The following is a 20,151-nucleotide window of genomic DNA, read 5'->3' as shown; positions in this document are numbered from 1 at the left end:
CATATGTAAACTCCTCAATCCTACTGTTCCCGGACTTCTCGGCAGACTTGCAGCACAAGAGAAAGTCCTTTAATGATGTCCACAGGCGCCTACGGGAAAAGGATATTAAATACAGCATGTTATACCCCGGCCGCCTTCGGGTGCCTTATAATGGATCGGTGAAGTTCTTTGACACGCCTGAGGAAGCAAATGACTGGCTGATCACTCTACGTTAATCTTCTACCGCTATCCCTGCGTTGCTGGGGGGTACTGCTTGCCTGGATAATTATCCTGATATGGGCTCCCTGACTTTGTTTTTTGCTGGCTGGTTGTTGCTACTGTTGCTGCGGAACTCACGAGATACTACTTACCCACTGGATGGGCGGGCGCACCTTCATCCTCACTGCCAGCAGATGGCGTACTGACCTCCACCTCTCCTAGGACATTTGAGGTGCCTTGCCATCGCTCAAGTTGATCCTTCCTGAATCCGCATTGTTCTTTGCTATAGGTTTTGTCCTTTTAGCTACTTCCTCTTAACTCGGAGCTCCTCAGATGTAGGACATTTAAGGACTTATTAGTTCTTCCCCCTCAATACAGGGTTTTTTTTGCCTTGACGAGGAGTAAGCGGCTTAGAGTGGCCGCTGCTTCGGAACTTTTTTTGTTTAAAAGTCTGGAGATTTAAGTTTTGGTTAGGTTTTGGGTATCAAACTGACCATGTTTTTTAGTGCCCAATTGTTTGTTTTTTCCTAATTAGGGCACTCATGGCCAGTAGGGAGATGCGGGTTGTCTCTTTTCTTTTTCTTCTTTTTTTGTTGTTTTAATTTTCTTTTTTTTTTCTTTTTTCACTGTGCACTCTGAATCCACTGATTATCGCATCTGTTTTGTATGTTGTACTTCCATGTATCATGCTCAATGGCAGGATAAGGGGATATTGTGTAGGTATTGCTATGCTATAACATGTTACCAACTGTTTCAATGGATTTGAGATTGGTGTCTTGGAATGTTCGGAGTCTTAATGATAAGGTTAAGAGGGCCTTGATGTTCAAATACCTGAATAGTCATAGACCCCATGTCCTTTTTCTCCAGGAGACTCACCTTCTGGGGAATAAAATACTAGCACTGCGCAGGCCCTGGGTGAGACAAGCGTTCCATGCTACGTATTCTAGCTATGCGAGGGATGTGGCCATCTTGCTAAGTAAGTCTCTAGCTTATAAAGGTTGTTCACCTGCACACTGATCAGGGAGGCAGATTCATTATCCTGTTATTAGATATTAGCCAGGTGGTTTATGCTTTCGTCAATGTATACCTGCCCCCCCCTTCCATCCACAGATCTTGTATAAGCTTAGTGAACTGCTGGCTCCCCTCCAATTCTCCAGGTTGTATGTAGCAGGGGACTTTAATTCCATCTTGGATCCATCCCTGGATTCGTCCAACCCAAATAGGGTATATTCACCAGAGCTACTGCAATGGGCTCAAACTTTTGATTATACTGAGATCTGGAGATGGAAACATGCTGATGCTAGGGCCTACTCTTTTCACTCTTCCACACATAAATCGGGCTCCAGGATAGACATGGCCTTCGGCAACTCTGGGGCCCTGACATCGGTGAGGGGGGCACTGTATTTGCCTGCAGGTCTCTCTGACCACGCACCTTTGGAGGTTACCTTACAGTTGTCGAACGCCAGGGGTAATGCTTGTTGGCGCCCGGCGCCCAAATGGTTGCAGGACGTGCGGGTGGGGGAGGAGGTCGCTCCTAAATTGCAACAATACTGGGGGTTGAACGAAGGTTCTACCTCGGCACAGATGGTTTGGGACGCCTTTAAGGCCAACACCAGAGGAGAATATATTTCGGCTATTAAGGTAATCTGCTCTGAGCTGTCATCCAAGATGCGAACGCTCGAGGGCGGCAAGGCCGAGGCGGCTGAGGCGTTTGCCGACTCGCCGACCTTGGAGCGCTTTACTCGGCTGGCTGAGACACGACGGGCCTTGTCCCTTCACCTTGCTGAGGCTACTCATTTAGATTTGAAGTCCATGGTGGGGAAAATCTTTGAATCCGGGGACAAAAACAGTAAGCTTCTAGCGAATTTAGTGGCTGACTCTAAAATGCAGACAGTGGTTTCGGAGATCCGAGGGTCTGATGGTCAGTTAGTGTCCGCACCTGATCTGATACTTACTGAATTTAGAGCCTTTTATGAAAAGCTGTATGCTGAAGTCCCAGGGGGGTCGGTGGAAGAGCAGAGGGAGTTTCTCTCCTCTCTGGATTTGCCCACTCTATCACAAGAGGATTGTGCATTTCTAGACAAGGATTTTACTTTGGAGGAAATAGAAGAGGCAATCTGCTCATTTCCTGGCGGGAAGACACCTGGACCCGATGGCCTACCTGGCGAGAGGTACAGGTTGTACGCCCCACTGGTCGCTCCCAAATTGTTGAAAGTATTCTCTGACAGCAAAACTCAGATGGCACTCCCTCCGTCCATGTATCAAGCACACATAGTGCTTATTCCCAAGCCTGGAAAGGACATCTCCCTCTGTGCTTCCTATAGACCGATTACCCTGCTAAATTTTGACCTGAAGATTTTGACAAAAATTCTGGCCACCAGGTTACGAACGGTCCTGCCATCCCTGATTGATATAGACCAGACCGGATTTATGCCAGGGAAATCCACAGATATAAATTTGCGAAGAGTATTTACTCATTTGCAGTTGCCAACCACTGAATCTTCCACGAGGGTATTAGTGACATTGGATATCGAAAAAGCTTTCGATTCTGTGGCATGGCAGTTTATGTCCCTGGTATTGGAGGTTATGGGTTTTGGAGAGGAATTTCGTAAATGGATTCACGTTTTATATAAGGAGCCCTTGGCACAGATTAAGATAGGTGGCACCTTGTCAGCACCTTTCGCTGTTCGGAGGGGAACGAGGCAGGGTTGCCCATTGTCACCGGCTCTTTTTGCCCTGGCGATGGAGCCACTTGCATCGGCCCTCAGAAAGGCGGAGGGGGTTCGTGGGATACGGGTGGGTTCCATACAGGAAAAGGTAGCTTTATATGCGGACGATATCATACTCTTTTTAAGTGACGCTGCCCAGTCTCCCTGGGAGACCCTACCTTAAGCTGACGGTGTTGCAGAGGCCTTGGGGAGAGGGTGGGTTAGCTTGCCCAGACCTACACTCCTATTATGTGGCGGCCCTTCTGTCCCATGCCCACAATTGGCTGGTTTCGGATGAGTCCAATGCGGCGGTGGTTCTGGAGGCGGCGTGGTTGGGGGTCATATGAGGCACTGAGAAACTTAATGTATCGTGGTCTTCGGGCCCCGTTCCCTCTTACTGCCGCAATGCGGGCAGTTGTGAGGGCATGGAACATGGCTAACTCGATGCACCCAGTGCCTTCGGGGCATATCTCTCCACATAGTCCTCTTTGGTTTAACTCGAATTTACCGGAATTTGGCTCTATTCCTGACCCCAGTGTATGGGCCAGCAGGGGTATCAAATATATCGAGCAACTTTGTTTTGAGGGCAAAATACAGACCTTTGACAGGCTGAAGCAAGTTTGCCTTGCCTAACTCACATTTATTCAGATTCCTACAAGTTAACCATGCCTTTCGATCACAGTTTGGAAACGCCCCAGTGGCGTTCTACACCTCGAGGCTGGAGACTCTGCTCAGGGACGAGGATCTGTCTAAACCTCTGTCGGCTATATATAAGGTTTTGCTCCCAAATGTTCATACCGGTCTCGAAATCCTGAGGGCAAAGTGGGAGGCGGATTCCTCCTCTTTGGACACAGAGGACTGGGAGGACGTCTGGGAGTACCCTTTCTTACAGTTAGTGTCAGCCAGAGATAGATTGGTGCAATTTAAAATAGTGCATAGGGTATATTACACTCCGCAACGTCTCCACAGAATTTACCCATCTGTCCCTGCCTCCTGTTGGAGATGCAACTCACTCTCAGCGGATTTTATGCATATGTTCTGGGGCTGTCCTCAAATAGCTAGTTTTTGGGTGGAGGTGACTAACTTTATTCTGTCTGTTACCACCGTAACTGTACCATTGTCTGTTGAGATATGCCCACTGGGGTTGGTCGGTTCGCTGGCTCCACGCCGAGCGCTCAGAACACTCCTGGGCTTATTGTTATACTATGCGCGCAAGTCTATTGTTCTTAAATGGAAGGCTCCGTTGGCCCCCTCTATTAATTTCTGGAAGAGTTTAGTGAACACGGCTCTTCCACTATACAAGGGCCACCTATCTTTCGCGAGGCTGCGGAGCCAAGTTTCATAAAGTTTGGGACATATGGACGGAGTCGCGAGACACAAATGCTGACTCGAATGCTGATTGACAGAGTTTCATTAGGAATTAGTGGAGGCGTTCTAAGGTATTGACACTTATGTAGCCCTGGGTCTTTCCTTACAGGGGCAGTAAGGGGTTGGTCGGGAGAGGGGAATGCTTGCATGTTTCATCCTGGGATTGCTTACAGCCTGCAGTAGAGCATGAGCGAACTTGCAAATTGTCTTGAGTGATGAGCAGTGGTGCTAGAGTGTACGGTGGGTTTTTGGTTGTATACGCCGGTGGCGGTATCTTGGGGGGGGGTTTGTTGTTCCATGATTGTTGACTCAGGGGGGTGTAGTAGTATTCAGCCTGGGTATGCCCACTAGGCTGTAAGTTGTTTTACGTTTTATTTGCAAATCAATAAAAATAATAATAAAAAAAAACAGTTTACTGGAAGCAGTGCCTTCACCGAATCCATCCGGAATCTCCTGAATGTGACTGAGATTCAGAGGCTTTAAATTCAGGATGAGCCTGAATTTTCCCGAAGGCTTGTGGACCACACAGATGTGGGAATAAAAGCCTCTGCCTCTCTCGCCCACTGGCACCCTTGCTATCACCTCCTGCTGTTCTAGCTCTTGTAGTGAGGACAGAAGAGCAAATGACTTTTCGGCACACTTTGGCATCTCGGTGACCAGAAGCCTGAGTGGGGGGGGAGGATCTGAGATCTCCAACCGATAACCTCTCCTTATAATCCCCAGCACAAACTGATTGGAGGTGATCGTTTCCCACTGAGGGAGGAAAGCCCCCAACCTTCGTCCCACCGTGATCCTGTCATTGGCTGTGTTTGGGCTGTTGAGGAGGGCGAAAAATTGCCCCCCCACGGCCCTTACCCTTCAGTCCCCAGGACTTTTTGTTTCTCAGCCTTTGGAGTCTCTTTGAAGCTGACCCTTTCTTTTAGCCTGAACCCCATATTTTCTCTTAATTGGGAGGGCTTTCTTCTTATCGGCTGTCCAATCCAGCACAGCCTCCAACCCTGGTCCAAATAATAGATCACCTGTGAGAGGTATCCCACAAAGCTTAATTTTGGACGGACTATCCACCTGCCATGTTTTCAGCCATAATTGGTCAGGGCCGTGGACCTTGCAAACATGCGGACAGATTCTGCCGAAGCATCTGCAATATAAGCCGCTCCCTTGAGTAACATGGGAAAGGAAGAGAGGATAGTCTCCTTTGCTGTTCCTGCTTCTATATGGGCTTTGATCTGAGTAAGCCAGTATTCCATATTCCGGGCTACCACAGTGGCCACCATGGCTGGTTTCAGATTACCCTTCGATCCATGGGATCTGACAGAACCCCCATGTCCTCAAAGGCCAGATCTGTATGCCTGGAAAAAGCCACATCTAACCCAGGCAACTTATTCCATACCAGAGACTCCTCCTCTGCAAATGGAAACCTTCGCTTCAAGGTTCTTGAGAAAAAAAGGTTTCCGCTCTGGATCCTGCCATTCTTTCTTGATGGCATCCACCAGGACCTTGTGTACCAGGAACACCCTCTTCTTCTCTTCCCCCAAGCCCCTGTACATTTTATCATGCAGGGACAAGGTCTTCCTTTCCTCTTGAATGCCTGAAGTGGTAAGAATGGCTCCTAAGAGATCCTCCACTTCTTCAAGAGAAAGCTTATAACAGGAGGACCTTTTGGATTCCCCATCCACAGTATCCTCACCTGACTCCCCCTGGGAGTCTGAGACGGCACTATCCACGTCGTCCTCGTCCCTGGAGCCCTCTGGCTTACCCCCACTGGGACAATAACCTCAGGGATAGGTGGACCACTCTACTGTGCTAGTGGAAGGTTACTCTGGGACTGAGTTAACTAAAAACTGGAGAATAACTCCTTAAATGACCTAAAGGAGCGACAGAGTTCCCTTACTGATGCCACAAGGTCCACACCCTGCTCCCTCACCAGCCCCTCTATACACTCCCTACAAAGTGCTTTAGTTCAAGACTCCCCCATAGAAGCCCTACACGAAGGACACTCCTCCTTAGACCCATGGGGCGATTTGCTGGTGGCTTTCTGAAACATAAAAGCAGACAAAAAGGAGTAATAAGCACCACCTATCACCAGCATTGACCAGAGGACCACCAGGAGTGCCCCCCAGGACCAACCAACACCAGGGTCCCAGACGCTCCCCCTCTCCCCCGACCACCAGGGAGGGAATACACACCAGTGGAGCTACCGATACAAAAGGAACGGAACACCACCCCAGGGTTCACCTTACCTTGGAGTGGCAGGTGCTGCTATCTCCTGGGCCAGTTCTTGAAGCCTCTGCTTCCGACACGCCAGGCACTAGTGGTCACAGTCCTGTCTTTCAGCCGCTGTCTGTACAGCGAGAAAAGGAAGACCTCACCAGCCAGAGAGTGGTGTTTGTTTGAATTTACCGCATCTGGAACCGGAAGATGCATGTACAGGAACAAGGAGACCCGCCCCCGCCAGAAATGACGTCGCCAGTCATCTGGCCCGGCACACTGCTCCAGCTCCGCCTGCACAAGGGGGAACGTAGCCTCCTCCTGTCACGCCACGCTAGGCGCCATCAAGCGGCCCTCCCCAGACCTCCACCTTCCCCAAGGGTGGCAGGAGAGCGAGACAGCGAAAACCACCATGGCCAACAGGGATCTGTTCCACCATCCTGACCTCCAACTGGCCACCCAGGACCACCATAGAGAGACCCCTGTCTCCCCCAGGTGAAAGAAAAGGCCTCAGCCTCCCCAGCTGATTAGCCCTGGCTCCCATGCGGTGTCTCCCCTCCAGAGGAAACACCATAACTGAGGGGCTGAGGGGAGGTTGAGGTTTAAATCTGTGTTGGAAGGCGGTGTTTCCTAGAAGGGGAGGAGCCGGGGTCTCTCCATGGTAGCTGTACTGAAAGACGGCCTTGAGAAATAACACATTCCAGTGGTAATTACTCTTTCTGAAAGCAAACCAAAACCACAGTACTAATAGAAGTTTCATGTAACCTGCATGAAAACTATGGGTACAGTGTGCTGCGGCCAAAGCGCAGCAAATCAGTGTGGCATTCTGCTTAGTCCAGGTAGTGTTTTTTTACCAATATTTTGATGCAATCCAAAGCGTTTTCAACATTCTATGAACGAAAAAATGATTCTGTCCACATGCAGGACTACTAAGGGTGACTGGTTCCATTTGCTGGATATCGAAATACTTTGAGCCAGCTGGCTTGTAGAGCTAAAGGCTTGGTTCCTACTGAAACGACTTAATCCGGAGTGTGTGGACAATGTAGGGTCAATGTAATGGTGCCAGGAATAATTGTAGGATGGCATGTTCCTCCACTAAAACTGTTCTGGCTCACAGTGGTGTAAAGCTAGCTTCCTTAGCCTGTTAATTTTTGGCATTGAGGTTGCAGTTAGCTAGAGCTATGATTGAAACCTTACCTTTTAGTGAAACCCTCCCTTTTTCGTGGGCAGATACTTACTAAACATATGCTATCATTAAGTCAGGAAAATTGAAAATTTCCTATCAAATACTGTAATTTTCCTTTCCTGATAAACTCCGTGCAGCATGGGTACCTCCCAGTATCATGAGTAGACCAGTTGCAGGTCAGGGATGGATCAGCCTCAAAACTTATGGGAGTGGCTCCTATAGGGTAGGAGCGAGGGTGTAGTTTACCCAAACGTATGCCATCATGGACTATTAAGAAAAGAAAATTATGGTAAGTATTTGATAGGAAATTTTCCGTTATTCAGTTCTGTGAGCATCTGTGGAGTTTAACAAATACCGTTCCCCACTTCCAGGAGACGGGGCCATGGCCCGGTCTCTAGGAAGTGCGGCCCCCTCCTATGTCCTCCCCCGCCGGACCAATCAGAAAGTGCAGCACGCTTGGCACATGTGCTGTAGGGAACCAGCTGTGAAGCCAAAAGGCTTCAAGGCCGAGATCCCTTACCAGGAGTGTCAGCAGATGCACCCGACAGTCGATCCAAAGATCGGCTGGAGTGCAAACATTGCAGACTCCCTGGACAGGCAAGTGCCCACATATAAAAAAAAGTCAGCAGCTGCAGTATTTGTAGCTGCTGACTTTGAATTATTTGTGGGGTGCTGGACCTCCTCTTTAATTTTATAGTAAATCCTGCCCTCGCCAACATTCAACTAGACAAAACCAGAGCCTAAAAGATTACTAAGCCTCAGCTACTGAACTTCTGACTAGAGGGAAGGGCGGGGGTGGGGGGTAATTATCAACTTGGGCAGATGTCTGTTCTTTATATAATGCATCTCCCCAAATCCAGGAAAAAATACTGAAGATGAACACCTACTGTAGGCACACCTAGGTGTCTGCAGTTCAAAAGTAGTCAAACATTTAGCATGACACGGCAAATTAATTTGAAATAGGTGTGTGCCCAAAAGATTTTAACTTATCTGGCAATTGGAGTTTAAAATTATAGATCAAGTAAATGAAGTCCAAAGTAATTTCACACCTCATCTCTATCATCATGTCCTCCAGCTTCTGAGATGTGTCTTTGCTGTAGCAACGAATATAGAACTCATTGGGAGAAGTCACATTCTCTACAAAGACCCCAATAATAAAGCCACGTTTCATGTATGGTAAACAGTGAAGCTTCTGCTTTCTCACAGCATCAGGTGGGATTTCTTGTTCCTTGTCAGAAAGCTTAAACTCCTGTATCCACTGAAAGAGAAAACGAACAGATCAAAAAATATGCACAATAATTTCTAGATGTAAAAAAAAAAAAAAAAAAGTTTTTTTTTTTTACAGTAAAATCTATATCTTGGAGTTCATTTAGGGACACAGGAATTTAGAGACTGTTGGGTTATACTTCCGCCTGCAGGATGATCTGAACACTGGCAAACAAAAAAAATGTAGGCCGGCATGGTGGGGGAATGATCATAGATTGCAGAGTCAGAGTCTAAAAAGAGAGTTTTAATTTTTTTCCCCAGGGAAAAAACTTTTGCAAAGTTTGGACTGTTCAAGCTAAAATGACGGCCAGAACCTGCAACAACTGGTCCCTCAACAGGAAGTTGTCCAGATATCCCACAATTGGAATGCCCTGGAAGCACAAATAGACTAGCACAGGGGCCAACGCCTTGATGAACAATAGTAGGGCAACAAACTGAAGTGCAGGAGAAACACTGCAAATTGAAGGAATCACAAATGCAGTGGAAAACCTGGGGACCTGCAAGTATTCATTATTGATGTCACATAACCCAGAAAGTCTCCTGATGGAAAGAAGCTATTGACTGACCTGGTAAATTTCATACAGATTTTTGGATTTCTTCTTTGTTTGGGAACGGGAACTATGAATAGGTTGAAGTAGAACCCCTGCAATTGTTCTGCCACAGGTACTGGTGCAATGACCCCTGCTTCCAGAAGACCCATGAGGACTACTTGTAGGTCTACTAATCTGTACAGTAAGATGGGTAGGTTGGCAGACATGAATAGGGGAGGGTGCGGAGAGCAGAATCCTAGCTTGTAATGTCCCTGGAAACCACCTCCTGTACCCAAGCATCTGAGATGCTGGCTGTCCATATAAAAATGGGATTGCTCCCTGATGAAGATGGTTTTCATCTGAGGATATGGGGGACAGGGTAGTCCTGGGTTTACCCACTAGGCAGGGAGCCAGGGTTAACCTGGGTTTTGGAGGTTGAAGCCAGGAGGGACTCTTCTTGCCTCGGAGGAAAGTTAAGCCTTCTAGACAACTTCTGCTGGGTCAGATGCCACCACACACACGTAACACCAAAGAAATGTGATCCCTCCAGGGGCATGCAATGGAGGTTTTAGCTGGTTCAACAGCCCAACACTTTAACCAGAGAGCCCTCCTCATGTTCATTAAAAGGAGACTCTTACAGGAAATGAGACAAAAGATTTCTAACAACCCGTCATGCAGTAGTTCAAGGCATAAGATCCAAACACTCAGCGATCAGCACGTATATTAACCAGAACTCTTCTGATGCACTTAACCCAGTCAGCTAGAGTGGCAGACTAGTGTCATGGCTAAAGCCAGTTGCAAAGCAGGGCCTGCCAGAAAGAAAAAGTTTAGAAAGGGCCTCCAATTGCTTGTTGACAGGGTCCTTAAACATACAGTAGATGCAAGCTTAACGGGAATAGTGAAGAATTTATGACAGGGTATTGCCAAGTCCACAGCAGAAGGCAGCCAACTTTTTTTTAAATGTCCTCCGCAAACAGGTACAAGGCTGCTTGCTATTTGAGAGGAGTGAACGGCTTGTCAGCGTTCTAGCTGTCTCCAAAAGAAAAGAAAAAAACTGAATAAAGGCCAAGGCTCCTGATGAAGCTGAGGAAGACCAAGAGAATATCAGACTCAGAGAGCAAACTTTTGGGGGGTCAGTTTAAAGCCCTTAAGAGGATGCATTACAGGAAGCACCATAACTGTTACTGGATCATGAGCTTGAAGAACTCAGGGCAGTGGGACCATTTCTCATGCGTCTAGGGTCGGAAAGCTTGCACTCCTAAGCAGGGGCAACATAGCTCAGCAAACAAGGCAAGGCCTTTAACAATTATGAACCTGGCAGCAAATACCAGCAGAGATTAATGCAGCTGGGGGTAGCCAACTTACAGAGGGTAGGTAGCAAAGGCAAACCAAAAATGGTTCCTTAAATCACCTGCAGTCAGGTGCAAAGGCAGGAAGGTATTTCTTCTACGCTGAATGGCAGAAAAAGGAGTGCATGCAGTATCCTTTCCAATGGATGACATCAGCTAACCACCTTTTACCTTCTGGGGTAATTTTATGGGAAGCAGGGATCTTAATTCAAGCTTAGTGGCCCCAGTAACAAGGCAGGTCTATGAGCTTGACCCATATGGCCTAGTCACAAAGTCAGTCATCAGAGACAGAAGCACACCTGGGCTGTGTCAAAGCTCTGAAAACAAAAGATGCTGTGCGGCTAAGGAACACAGTAAACCCAGGTATGAAAATGGCCACAATGTAGAGCCCAGTATTTAACCACTTCCAGATCAGGCGCACGCCGATGTACGTCGGCAGAATGGCACGGGCAGGCAAAGGGCATACCTGTACGTACCTTTAAATTTGCCGCCCTGCCATCGCAAGCGTGGTCTTGCAGCGATCGGGCGCCGGTCGGGACTCCCTTGAGTCCGGTCGCGGGTCCCACGGACTCGATCACTGCGGGCATACCCGCGATCGTCTCAGCGGGGGGCTGAACTAGGAGATGCCATTGTAAACAGCATCTCCCAGTTCTGCCTAGCAACAAGTGACGCTGATCTCTGCTCCATGTGATTGGAGCAGAGATCAGTGTTCACTAAAAGAAAGCCCAGCCCCCAACAGTTAGTAACACGCCCCTAGGAACACTTAACCACTACACTGCCACCCACTGCTTAACCGCTTCAATGCCAGTGTCATTTACACAGGAATCACTGCATTTGTATAGCAGTGATTGCTGTATAAATGACAATGGTCCCAAAAAACTGTCAAAAATGTCAGATGTGTCCGCCATAATGTCGCAGTCACAATAAAAATCGCTGGTCGCCGCCATTACTAGTAAAAAAAAAATATTAATAAAAATGCCATAAAACTATCCCCTATTTTGTAAACGCTATAACTTTTGTGCAAACCTATCAATAATCGCTTATTGCAATTTATATTGAAAAAATATGTAGAAGAATATGTATTGGCCTAAACTGAGGGAAAAAAAAAATTAATCTATTTTTGGGGGATATTTATTATAACAAAAAGTAAAAAATGTGTTTTTTACAAAAATTGTCGCTCTATTTTTGTTTATAGCGCAAAAAATAAAAACCGCAGGGGTGACCAAATACCACCAAAAGAAAGCTCTATTTGTAGGGGGAAAAAGGGACAGCAATTTTGTTTGCGAGCCACGTCGCACGACCGCGCAATTGTCAGTTAAAGCGATGCAGTGCCGAATCGCAAAAAGTGCTCTGGTCTTAATTTTGTTGCAGATAACCACAGCCCCGTTAACTGAACAAATACAGGCGCTAACACTAAATTTTGTGCTTGTTTACTGGTGGCTGTGGAATGTTTTAGTATACTTCTATTTAGCAGCTGTTTTAAAAGGAATTTAAACTTAAAACCCACACAAATGTCATAAAAAAAAAATCTATAAAATGAATCAATGCATCGAAAGATAGATCAATCCACCAATAGAAAAACAGCGCGTAATACTGCGTTTACAATGGGTAATAATAAAGTGCAATCCTCTATTCCAAATATAACATTTATATATAATCATGCAAAAACTCTGCCACAGTTCTTTAGGTATATGGTATATATTGCCCCTCTGCCAGGAATACACCTCCACATGTGCAATGACATACACACAAGCCACGCCGGGGGATATGTAAAAGTGAAAAGATCCCCCTTTGGTATTACTCTTACCAGACTCATCTGGTTTCACAAGCCTTATAGTTCACTCTTGCTGGCTCCAAATACAGGGTTCCATCCACATCATAGACACCAGGTGTTCAGAATCAGGAGAAGTTCAAAGCAGAGATTATAGGTGAACCAGAAGTACCAGGAGCTAAAGCAAAAATATCGGAGATGAATGTCTTTCAGTGCTATGTGAGATTACAGATTACTAGAACTAGGGAAGGGAGCTACGCCATGACTGATCCATTCTATTCCAGGAAGCTGTCAGTCCGGACTGACAGCTTCCTGGAATAGGATGGATCAGTCAGAGGGGCAATATATACCATATACCTAAAGAACTGTGGCAGAGTTTTTCCCTGTTTGGATTGACCATTAAGGGAGAATTATTGAACATTTGAGTTGAACCACAAGTTTGATATATGTGTCGTTTTTATGAACTGAATGCACACTAATGACTCATCCAGGAATCCAGTTACAGCCTCCAAAGCTAGCACTAGGGAAACATCAATCCAGGTGGCTGTGTATAGAGATTAGCCCAAGTAGCTTGTAGTTTGTTAAAAAAAACAAAAAAAACAACGCAATCTGGATAAAAATAGCTAGCTAAAAAGGGTAAGCTTTCCTGAGCAGAGCAAAGATTGTATCTTCCTGGGTAATGACAAAAAACATGTAGGAATGAAGGGTCATATTGAGCTAATCCAAATTTGTTTGCCAGTGCCTAAATCCTGTAGGGGGCAGTATAACCACCCCAAAAAAAGTCTATAAAATGAATTTGTGCCTAAGGGCTTATTCACATGCGCAGTACCCTCTGAAGAGTAAACTGCATTGAATTGCTTTTCAGAGGGCATTACAGGTGCTAAGGAGGCATTGTGGCATCCACACTGATTTAATCCAGTAAATGCTGCACTGGCACGCTGCAATCTTTGGCACTAGAGCCCACCCACTGCGTCATGAGGATTCATTTTTGCTGCAAGCGAAGCACAGCATCACTGCAGTGACATGTATACAACCCTATGCAACTGCACGCCCTGGTGGGCAGTAAAATGGAGGCTCAACTGCCTAATTTTACCTTCTTAGGCCTTAGTGAAATCTTTTTACATTTATTTCTGAATGCCACAAGTGCAAAGCAGGTTGTAAGCAGAAAACGCAGCAACAGTACTCAAAAATAGTTACAATATGATGTAATAACTGCCCATCAAGGCTTATATATACTATTGCTGCTATTTGTAACCTCATTCTGAAAATTCTAGCTCACTGGCTGCCTCTGGCTTCAAAACTTTCTGAAACACTGACCTAGACCAAGGATGCAGACTGACGGATTTGTTTTTTGTATTCTGCAAAAAAAACATGATCCTGACACGACACGTTTCAAGCCCTTTCGTCAGGGGTATTTATACAGGAGAATCTATGTTCAGCATATAGTAAATGGTGCAGCACTCAAACGTACAAATATTCAGATACAGTCGCCATGGACAGTGGATGGCATGGTTGGAGGTCTGATCTAGCCTCCGTTTTCAACCTACGATGCCCCACGGAGGATGCAGTGTAAATTTCCGTGGAGAGTGCTGTCAGCCCTCCTGGATCCCCAGAAGACAAGGACCGAGGGATACATATCCATTACACTCTCTCCTTTTATATGAAGGAGTGTAAAAAGGCCTGACCTGGCCTATAATGGGAGATCATTCCTTGATCAATTACGTTTCTGCTAGCAATTCAACACGCAAAGTATGTGGGGGAAATGGATACTGCATCATAGGTTGAAACGGAGGCTAGACCCCTGACCAAAGGGCTTGAACCTGAAACGCATTGGATACAGAAGATTTTTCTTGGCCATTGGAGAGTAACTACTCAGACCTTATGTACAATAATATTCAACTGCAAGAAATGTGTTTTTGTTAATCGTCCATGTGTTTTTTATCAATCAAGTGATCGATTTTTTTTACCCAATTTTAATAAAACACACATTTTTTAATTACACTTTTGTAGTATTGCGGCCATGTAAAGCCCGATTTAGGGGCTAATTCTTTCTTTCAATACAGAGTGTCAATACATAGGGAAGTGGCAACTCACTACAATGTTCTGTTATTGTAAAAACATTTCTATGTGACAGCTGTATATCAATTATGAAAAAAGGTAATTCGATTTTTTATATATATATAGATATAAATACAGTGCTATCATCCACATACAGAAAGAGAAGGGATAATGTAAATTAAACAGTGTGCATTTAGTATCACTTTAATATCTACTCTGCAAAGGCCTCTATTAACAACTAATAGGTTGATTGCGCATTTTTTTATTTTAGAAACATTCCCTGTTTTTCAGCATACCAGACTTTTTCATATCTTTGCCCTGCCTTCCAAACAAAGGCAGATAACTCATGCACAAAGGCTTTAACCACTTCATGCCCGCCGTATGCAGAATGACGGCCAGGAAGTGGTTGTGTTATCCTGACTGGGCATCATATGACGTCCAGCAGGATAACATGCCGGCACGCCCCTGCCGGGGCAAATAGCATGGCGATCGGGAGTGTGGCATGTCAGTCTGACACCCCTCATCTTCGATCGTGATAAGAAGCCACAGCTTACCATGCGATCAGCTGTGACCAATTACAGCTGATCACAGCTTGAACCAGGAAGTTCCGGTAAATCGGCTGCTCTCCCTGTCAGAGGGGGGGAGTCTGAGCTGATAATCAGCACATTGACTATCAGCACAGTCCCCTCAGATGTGCAAATAAGCTACCAATCAGTGACCAGCATTCCCCCAATAAAATCTGGAGCTTACTCATGATGATGGGCCATCCCTATGAGTAAGCTCCAGTGGGTGGAGTAAAATGCATTGGGGGCGTGGCCTGGCTGGGGTCCAGGCTGAGACTGCCACTTGTCTGCACACAGCAGGTCTTATTCTAATGTGCGGCTCCCGGGATCTTCTGTTCTTATCTGCAATTACAATTATGACAAACACAGCTGGGTACTTTACAGAAGTTACAACATCACAATGCTGACACGCAACCCAAACACTACCATTCCGATTCCTGCAGCTGGGGGAATTTTGATCACCAGTGGCTTTATAAGCTCAGATGTTTCTGCTGCTGAATTCCATCCGGAAATTTCATTAACAAGCAGCGATACCTTGCCTTAGAAAAAAAAATAAAAAAAAAGATAAGCAAGACATGTATAGACAATATTTAAATATTAAGCAAAGACAAATGCAAACTCTGCTAACAGAAAAGTATGCACAGCCTGTCGTTCTGACACAAAGCAGGAAGAAGCATGAGCAACATCCGATCATCCTATCAATTCAAAAGCTACTAGAAATACCACACAGACCTTTGTGTCTTCATTAAGGATGAGCTCCGGCACGTTCGCACGCCCCACGTGCAGAGCCCACCAGGAAGTCAGTACTACGCTGATCACAGGCAGCGAGACATTTCCCATTCTCTGCAGCCACGCATTGGGACGTTGTCTCACTGCCTGTGATTAACGCTGCGCAGTACAGTGCCGACTTCCTGGCGGGCTCTGCATGTGGGGTGTGCGAACACGCGGGAGCTTATCCTTAGTCTTCATAACACCAGTGAACAGATTCCCTGGTTCCAGTAAAAATTTAATTCAACCCTGTAGTTGTAGATGAATTTATACACCGACTTGTGAATAAGAAGTGCTACCAAATAGGTTTAGATTTGTTTCTACGACTAATATGATTATTAAACAAGAAACAAAACAATTACATATATTAAGAGAAAACTATCATAAAACTAACATAGCTGCTGTTAATTTTATGTTTATATAGGGGTGTATTTTTATAAATGTTTTTTACTCAGGATTCACGCAACCTTCACCCAAGATTGACACATTTTCTTACTGGATTCGATGTTTGAATCCTTGTTAAAGTTAAGTGAATCTTAACCCTGTTGTGTTTAAAGCAACCCTCTCCAATCTTTAGGGCACATTTATGTGGAACTTGCATTGGTGCACTGAGGTGCCAGGTACCTCCAAAATGCACAGGCACGCTGTAATTTTCGATCTACTGTGGTGAAATTTCTAACCCATTCAATCAATTGGGGCCTTAACATAATGCACATACGTGAAACGCACAACAAACTGCCCTGGTGTGAATGGGTCCCTACAGAAAAACAAATAAGAACTATTCAACTTATTAATAACTATAATGCATAATATATGAGCAATAATTCTGCTCTGGTCTGTCTCCAGTAACCCCAAAATTAGGTTCTACCATCTTGTATCTGGCACAGAATGAAGCCAATGGGAGGGGTTAGATGTGGAAATAAGGTATAGCTCTTAACTTGACAAGAGCTTGAGGGAAAACTGCAAATGCTTTTCATGGCACCATCCTGTCTTCTATGATGGGGCAGCTGTCAGAAAGAGAGCCCCTAGCACTACAGGAACCACTCTGTGAGCCACACATATGCAGTGCACTCTCTCACTCGCTCTAGTCACAGCCACAGAGCTGATCAGGGCCAACAGAGGAGGGAGCATTAAGCAGGTGCAGACGGCAGGAAAAGGGGGTGCATGTCTCAACAGCATCTAATCTATTAAGGGGGCAGTCAGTAGCGTGGCTTGGAGTCCATGAGTGTGGCTGCTTAGATCTGTAGCTCTGGCTCTACACAGACATCCTGTGTCCAATCATTTCCCAAAAGGCATCAAATCCTTCCTAAAGATGGCGGGCTCTTGAGGCAGGCATGATGGTTTATAAATACGGGCCACCTGCGCCCCAGTCAGCAGCAGAACAACTGTCAAAATACCGCAGGCAAGATGGTGCCAATCTCTCAGCCAAGCCTAAATCCATGCTGCAGCCCTCTCCTATCTCAGCACTGCTCTCCACATCAGGGATGAGTGACTCAGCCTGCTGTGTTCCACACTCAGGATGACCTCCTAACTTAATTAGACTACCCTACATGCTCAAGAGACGGTAAATATCCAGGCCCTTCCTCAGAGGAGCCCACTCTGGCTGAAATCCTGCTAGCTATAAAAGACGGCAAGGCCTCCCTTACAGTTCAGATGGAAAGCATCCATATTTATTTTCCCTATTGAAGCAAGATGTGCAAAACCTTTTGGTAGCAAGCGGGGGGAGCCGGAAGAACGTATCAGCTCCATGGAGGACACAGTACAACCCTTAGCTGCCACTGTGCGTACGGCTACTGATGAGCTGGTGTCCCTCAAAGCCAAAATGGAGGATTTAGAGAACCGCTCTTGCAGGAACAATCTCCACTTTGTGGGGTTCCCTGAGCGTTCAGAAGCGGCCCGCCCTGAAAGTTTTCTTCACTCCTGCCTGTAAGATGTTCTTTGAGATGGAGGTGTTGTCCCATGCCTTCCTGATTGAGCATGCATATTGCACATCCCCCCCCCCCCCCCAAAGTCCTCCTCGGGCCCCCTCCAAGATCCCAGATTGCAAAAATCCTCAATTTTCAAGACAAAGTCTCCATCCTGTGCCTTGCTAAAGAAAATGGCCCACTCAAGTTTAATGGTAATAATATCTCCATATATCCATATTTCTCAGCTGAAGTTCAACACCAGTGCATATCCTTTGCTGCGGTGAACGATTGCCTCTGCACTGAGGGCCTGCCATATGCAATGCTCTTCTCTGCTAAATTGCGCATCATCCATGAGAATAAAGCTCACTTCTGCACTTGTCCAAAGGATGCTACGGCCTGGATATACGCTAAATTTTGGGAAACAACCTAGACAACGCCGCAACTGATGCTGTACTCTGCACATGGGTTTTTTTTTTCTTCCTCTCTGCCTCACTACTCAACTCTCCTGAAGCAAGCTTGAGCACCTGTGGGTCACCCTATCCTTCCATTTGCCTCCTACACTCCATTGCTACAGATCTACAGATGACCTGAAAACTACACCAATCCCTTCTTTCCTGCTATATGTTACCCCTGTGACAGAACTGTCAGAAGCCATTGTAGTCTATAACAACTGTCCTAATTTGTGGGTAACCTCTGCCTTGACTTATAGGACTACCCCTGTTTGTGCCTTCTTTTACAGGTTACTGTTATATCCTGCCGGATGGAACCTTCACCCTTATAGAGAGCCTCTCTGGACCCACTACCTCCCCCACTCCAGTAGGTGGCAAGGCCACAGGTTTTTGTTTTCTTGTTTAGGGAACCAAAGCTCACTATGTTTGGGATGGTTGAACAGGGTGGGGGGAAAGGGATTACAGTTTTTATTCCCTTTTTCTTTTTTGGCCTCTCTCACGTTTTAGTTATTGGGACTGGAGGTTTTTTCTGTTGCTGTTATTTATGCTCATATTGCAGATTCATTTCTGTTGCTACAGTACATTTATTCCGGTGTCTCTCTCGTGCAGTGTTATATGTTGTATTGCATCCTCCCATGATCCTTATGTTGTTAGGCTGTATATGACTGAATATGGCTAATGTGCTAAAACTGATCTCTTGGAATGTCGGGGGTTTGAACTCACCTCTAAAGCGGTCCTTGGTAATATCCTTCATTAAAAAATATAAGCCACATATTGTCTTGTCTTCAAGAGACTCACCTCACCAATGCTAAACTGCGGTCCCTTAAACTCCCTTGGCTGGCTACACAGTACCACGCTACACATACCAACCACTCCCGTGGGGTTTCTATCCTGCTAGAAAAATCTCTCCTGGCTGAAATCCTGTGGATTAAGACGGGCCATGGGGGGAGATTCATTATAATTACTATCCGACTTATCTCCGTAGTATTTACACTAGTGAACATATATGTTCCTCCCCCATTTTCCTTAGACCTACTTTCCAATTTATCCCTGATGCTGCTGTCTAGAATCCCGGGCCCCCCTCTCCATATTGGGGACTTTAATGCTGTGCTTTATCCTGCCATGGACTGCTTGGTGGTGGGGATGGTGCCTACCCCTCATTTATTGACTGGACCCAGGTGTATGGTGTTACTGAGCTGTGGAAGCACCCAGAGGAGAGACATTTTTCTTGCCACTCTGATTCCTTCCAAACTATGTCATGTATAGATACGGTATTCTCTACTGTTGAAGTGCCCCCTATTGCGTAGTCGGCTTTCTACCTTCCCCGAGGGGTGTCTGATCAGGCCACCCCCCCTTTATGTGGATCTCCTACTCCTGACAAACTCAAGCCCCTTTGTCTGGCGGCTGAACTCAAATTGATTGGAGGATGAGATGGTACAGAATGACTGCAGAAAGAACATTGCGGATTATTGGCACATTAATCGGGGCACTGTTGGGTCCTCAACTGCCTGGGTGCTACGAGGCACCTTTATGTCCATTACTGGCATTTTGGGAAACATCATCCAGCAGTGCACTGGGGATCTAGATGGTAGCTGCAGAAGTAGCACATGCTGTGAATCCTGATCCGGCTACCCGGACCTCATGGCTACATAGTCATCGAGAATATGAGCGCCACCTCTTGGACCTTACTAAAAAACATATGCTCTATGTCACTTGGAAGTTGCGGACAGCCTTGCGCTTGTCCGGGACACAATCCAGTGCATTCACGGCCGCCGTGTGCACGTGGCCCTGGTCAGTCTTGACCAGGAGAAGGCCTTTGACC

At 46.1% G+C, this 20,151-nt stretch overlaps 1 protein-coding gene across 1 annotated transcript in view; it reads right to left on the bottom strand.

Moving 5' to 3' along the window:
• Positions 1-20,151, bottom strand: part of TDRD5 (tudor domain containing 5) — a 521,267-nt gene that overhangs the window by 278,828 nt on the left and 222,288 nt on the right. The window contains exons 8-9 of the mRNA XM_077452843.1: positions 15,632-15,744; positions 8,718-8,926 (exon numbers count right to left, since the gene is read on the bottom strand). Of these exons, the coding sequence (XP_077308969.1) occupies positions 8,718-8,926; positions 15,632-15,744 (322 nt within the window). The remainder of the gene's footprint in view (positions 1-8,717; positions 8,927-15,631; positions 15,745-20,151) is intronic.

This window comes from Lithobates pipiens, unplaced genomic scaffold (genome assembly GCF_037356315.1).
Source record: "Lithobates pipiens isolate NorthernLeopardFrog02 unplaced genomic scaffold, aLitPip1_a1.2 Scaffold_23, whole genome shotgun sequence".
Taxonomy (NCBI): Eukaryota; Metazoa; Chordata; class Amphibia; order Anura; family Ranidae; genus Lithobates; species Lithobates pipiens.
This window is presented reverse-complemented; position numbering and strand designations above follow the sequence as displayed.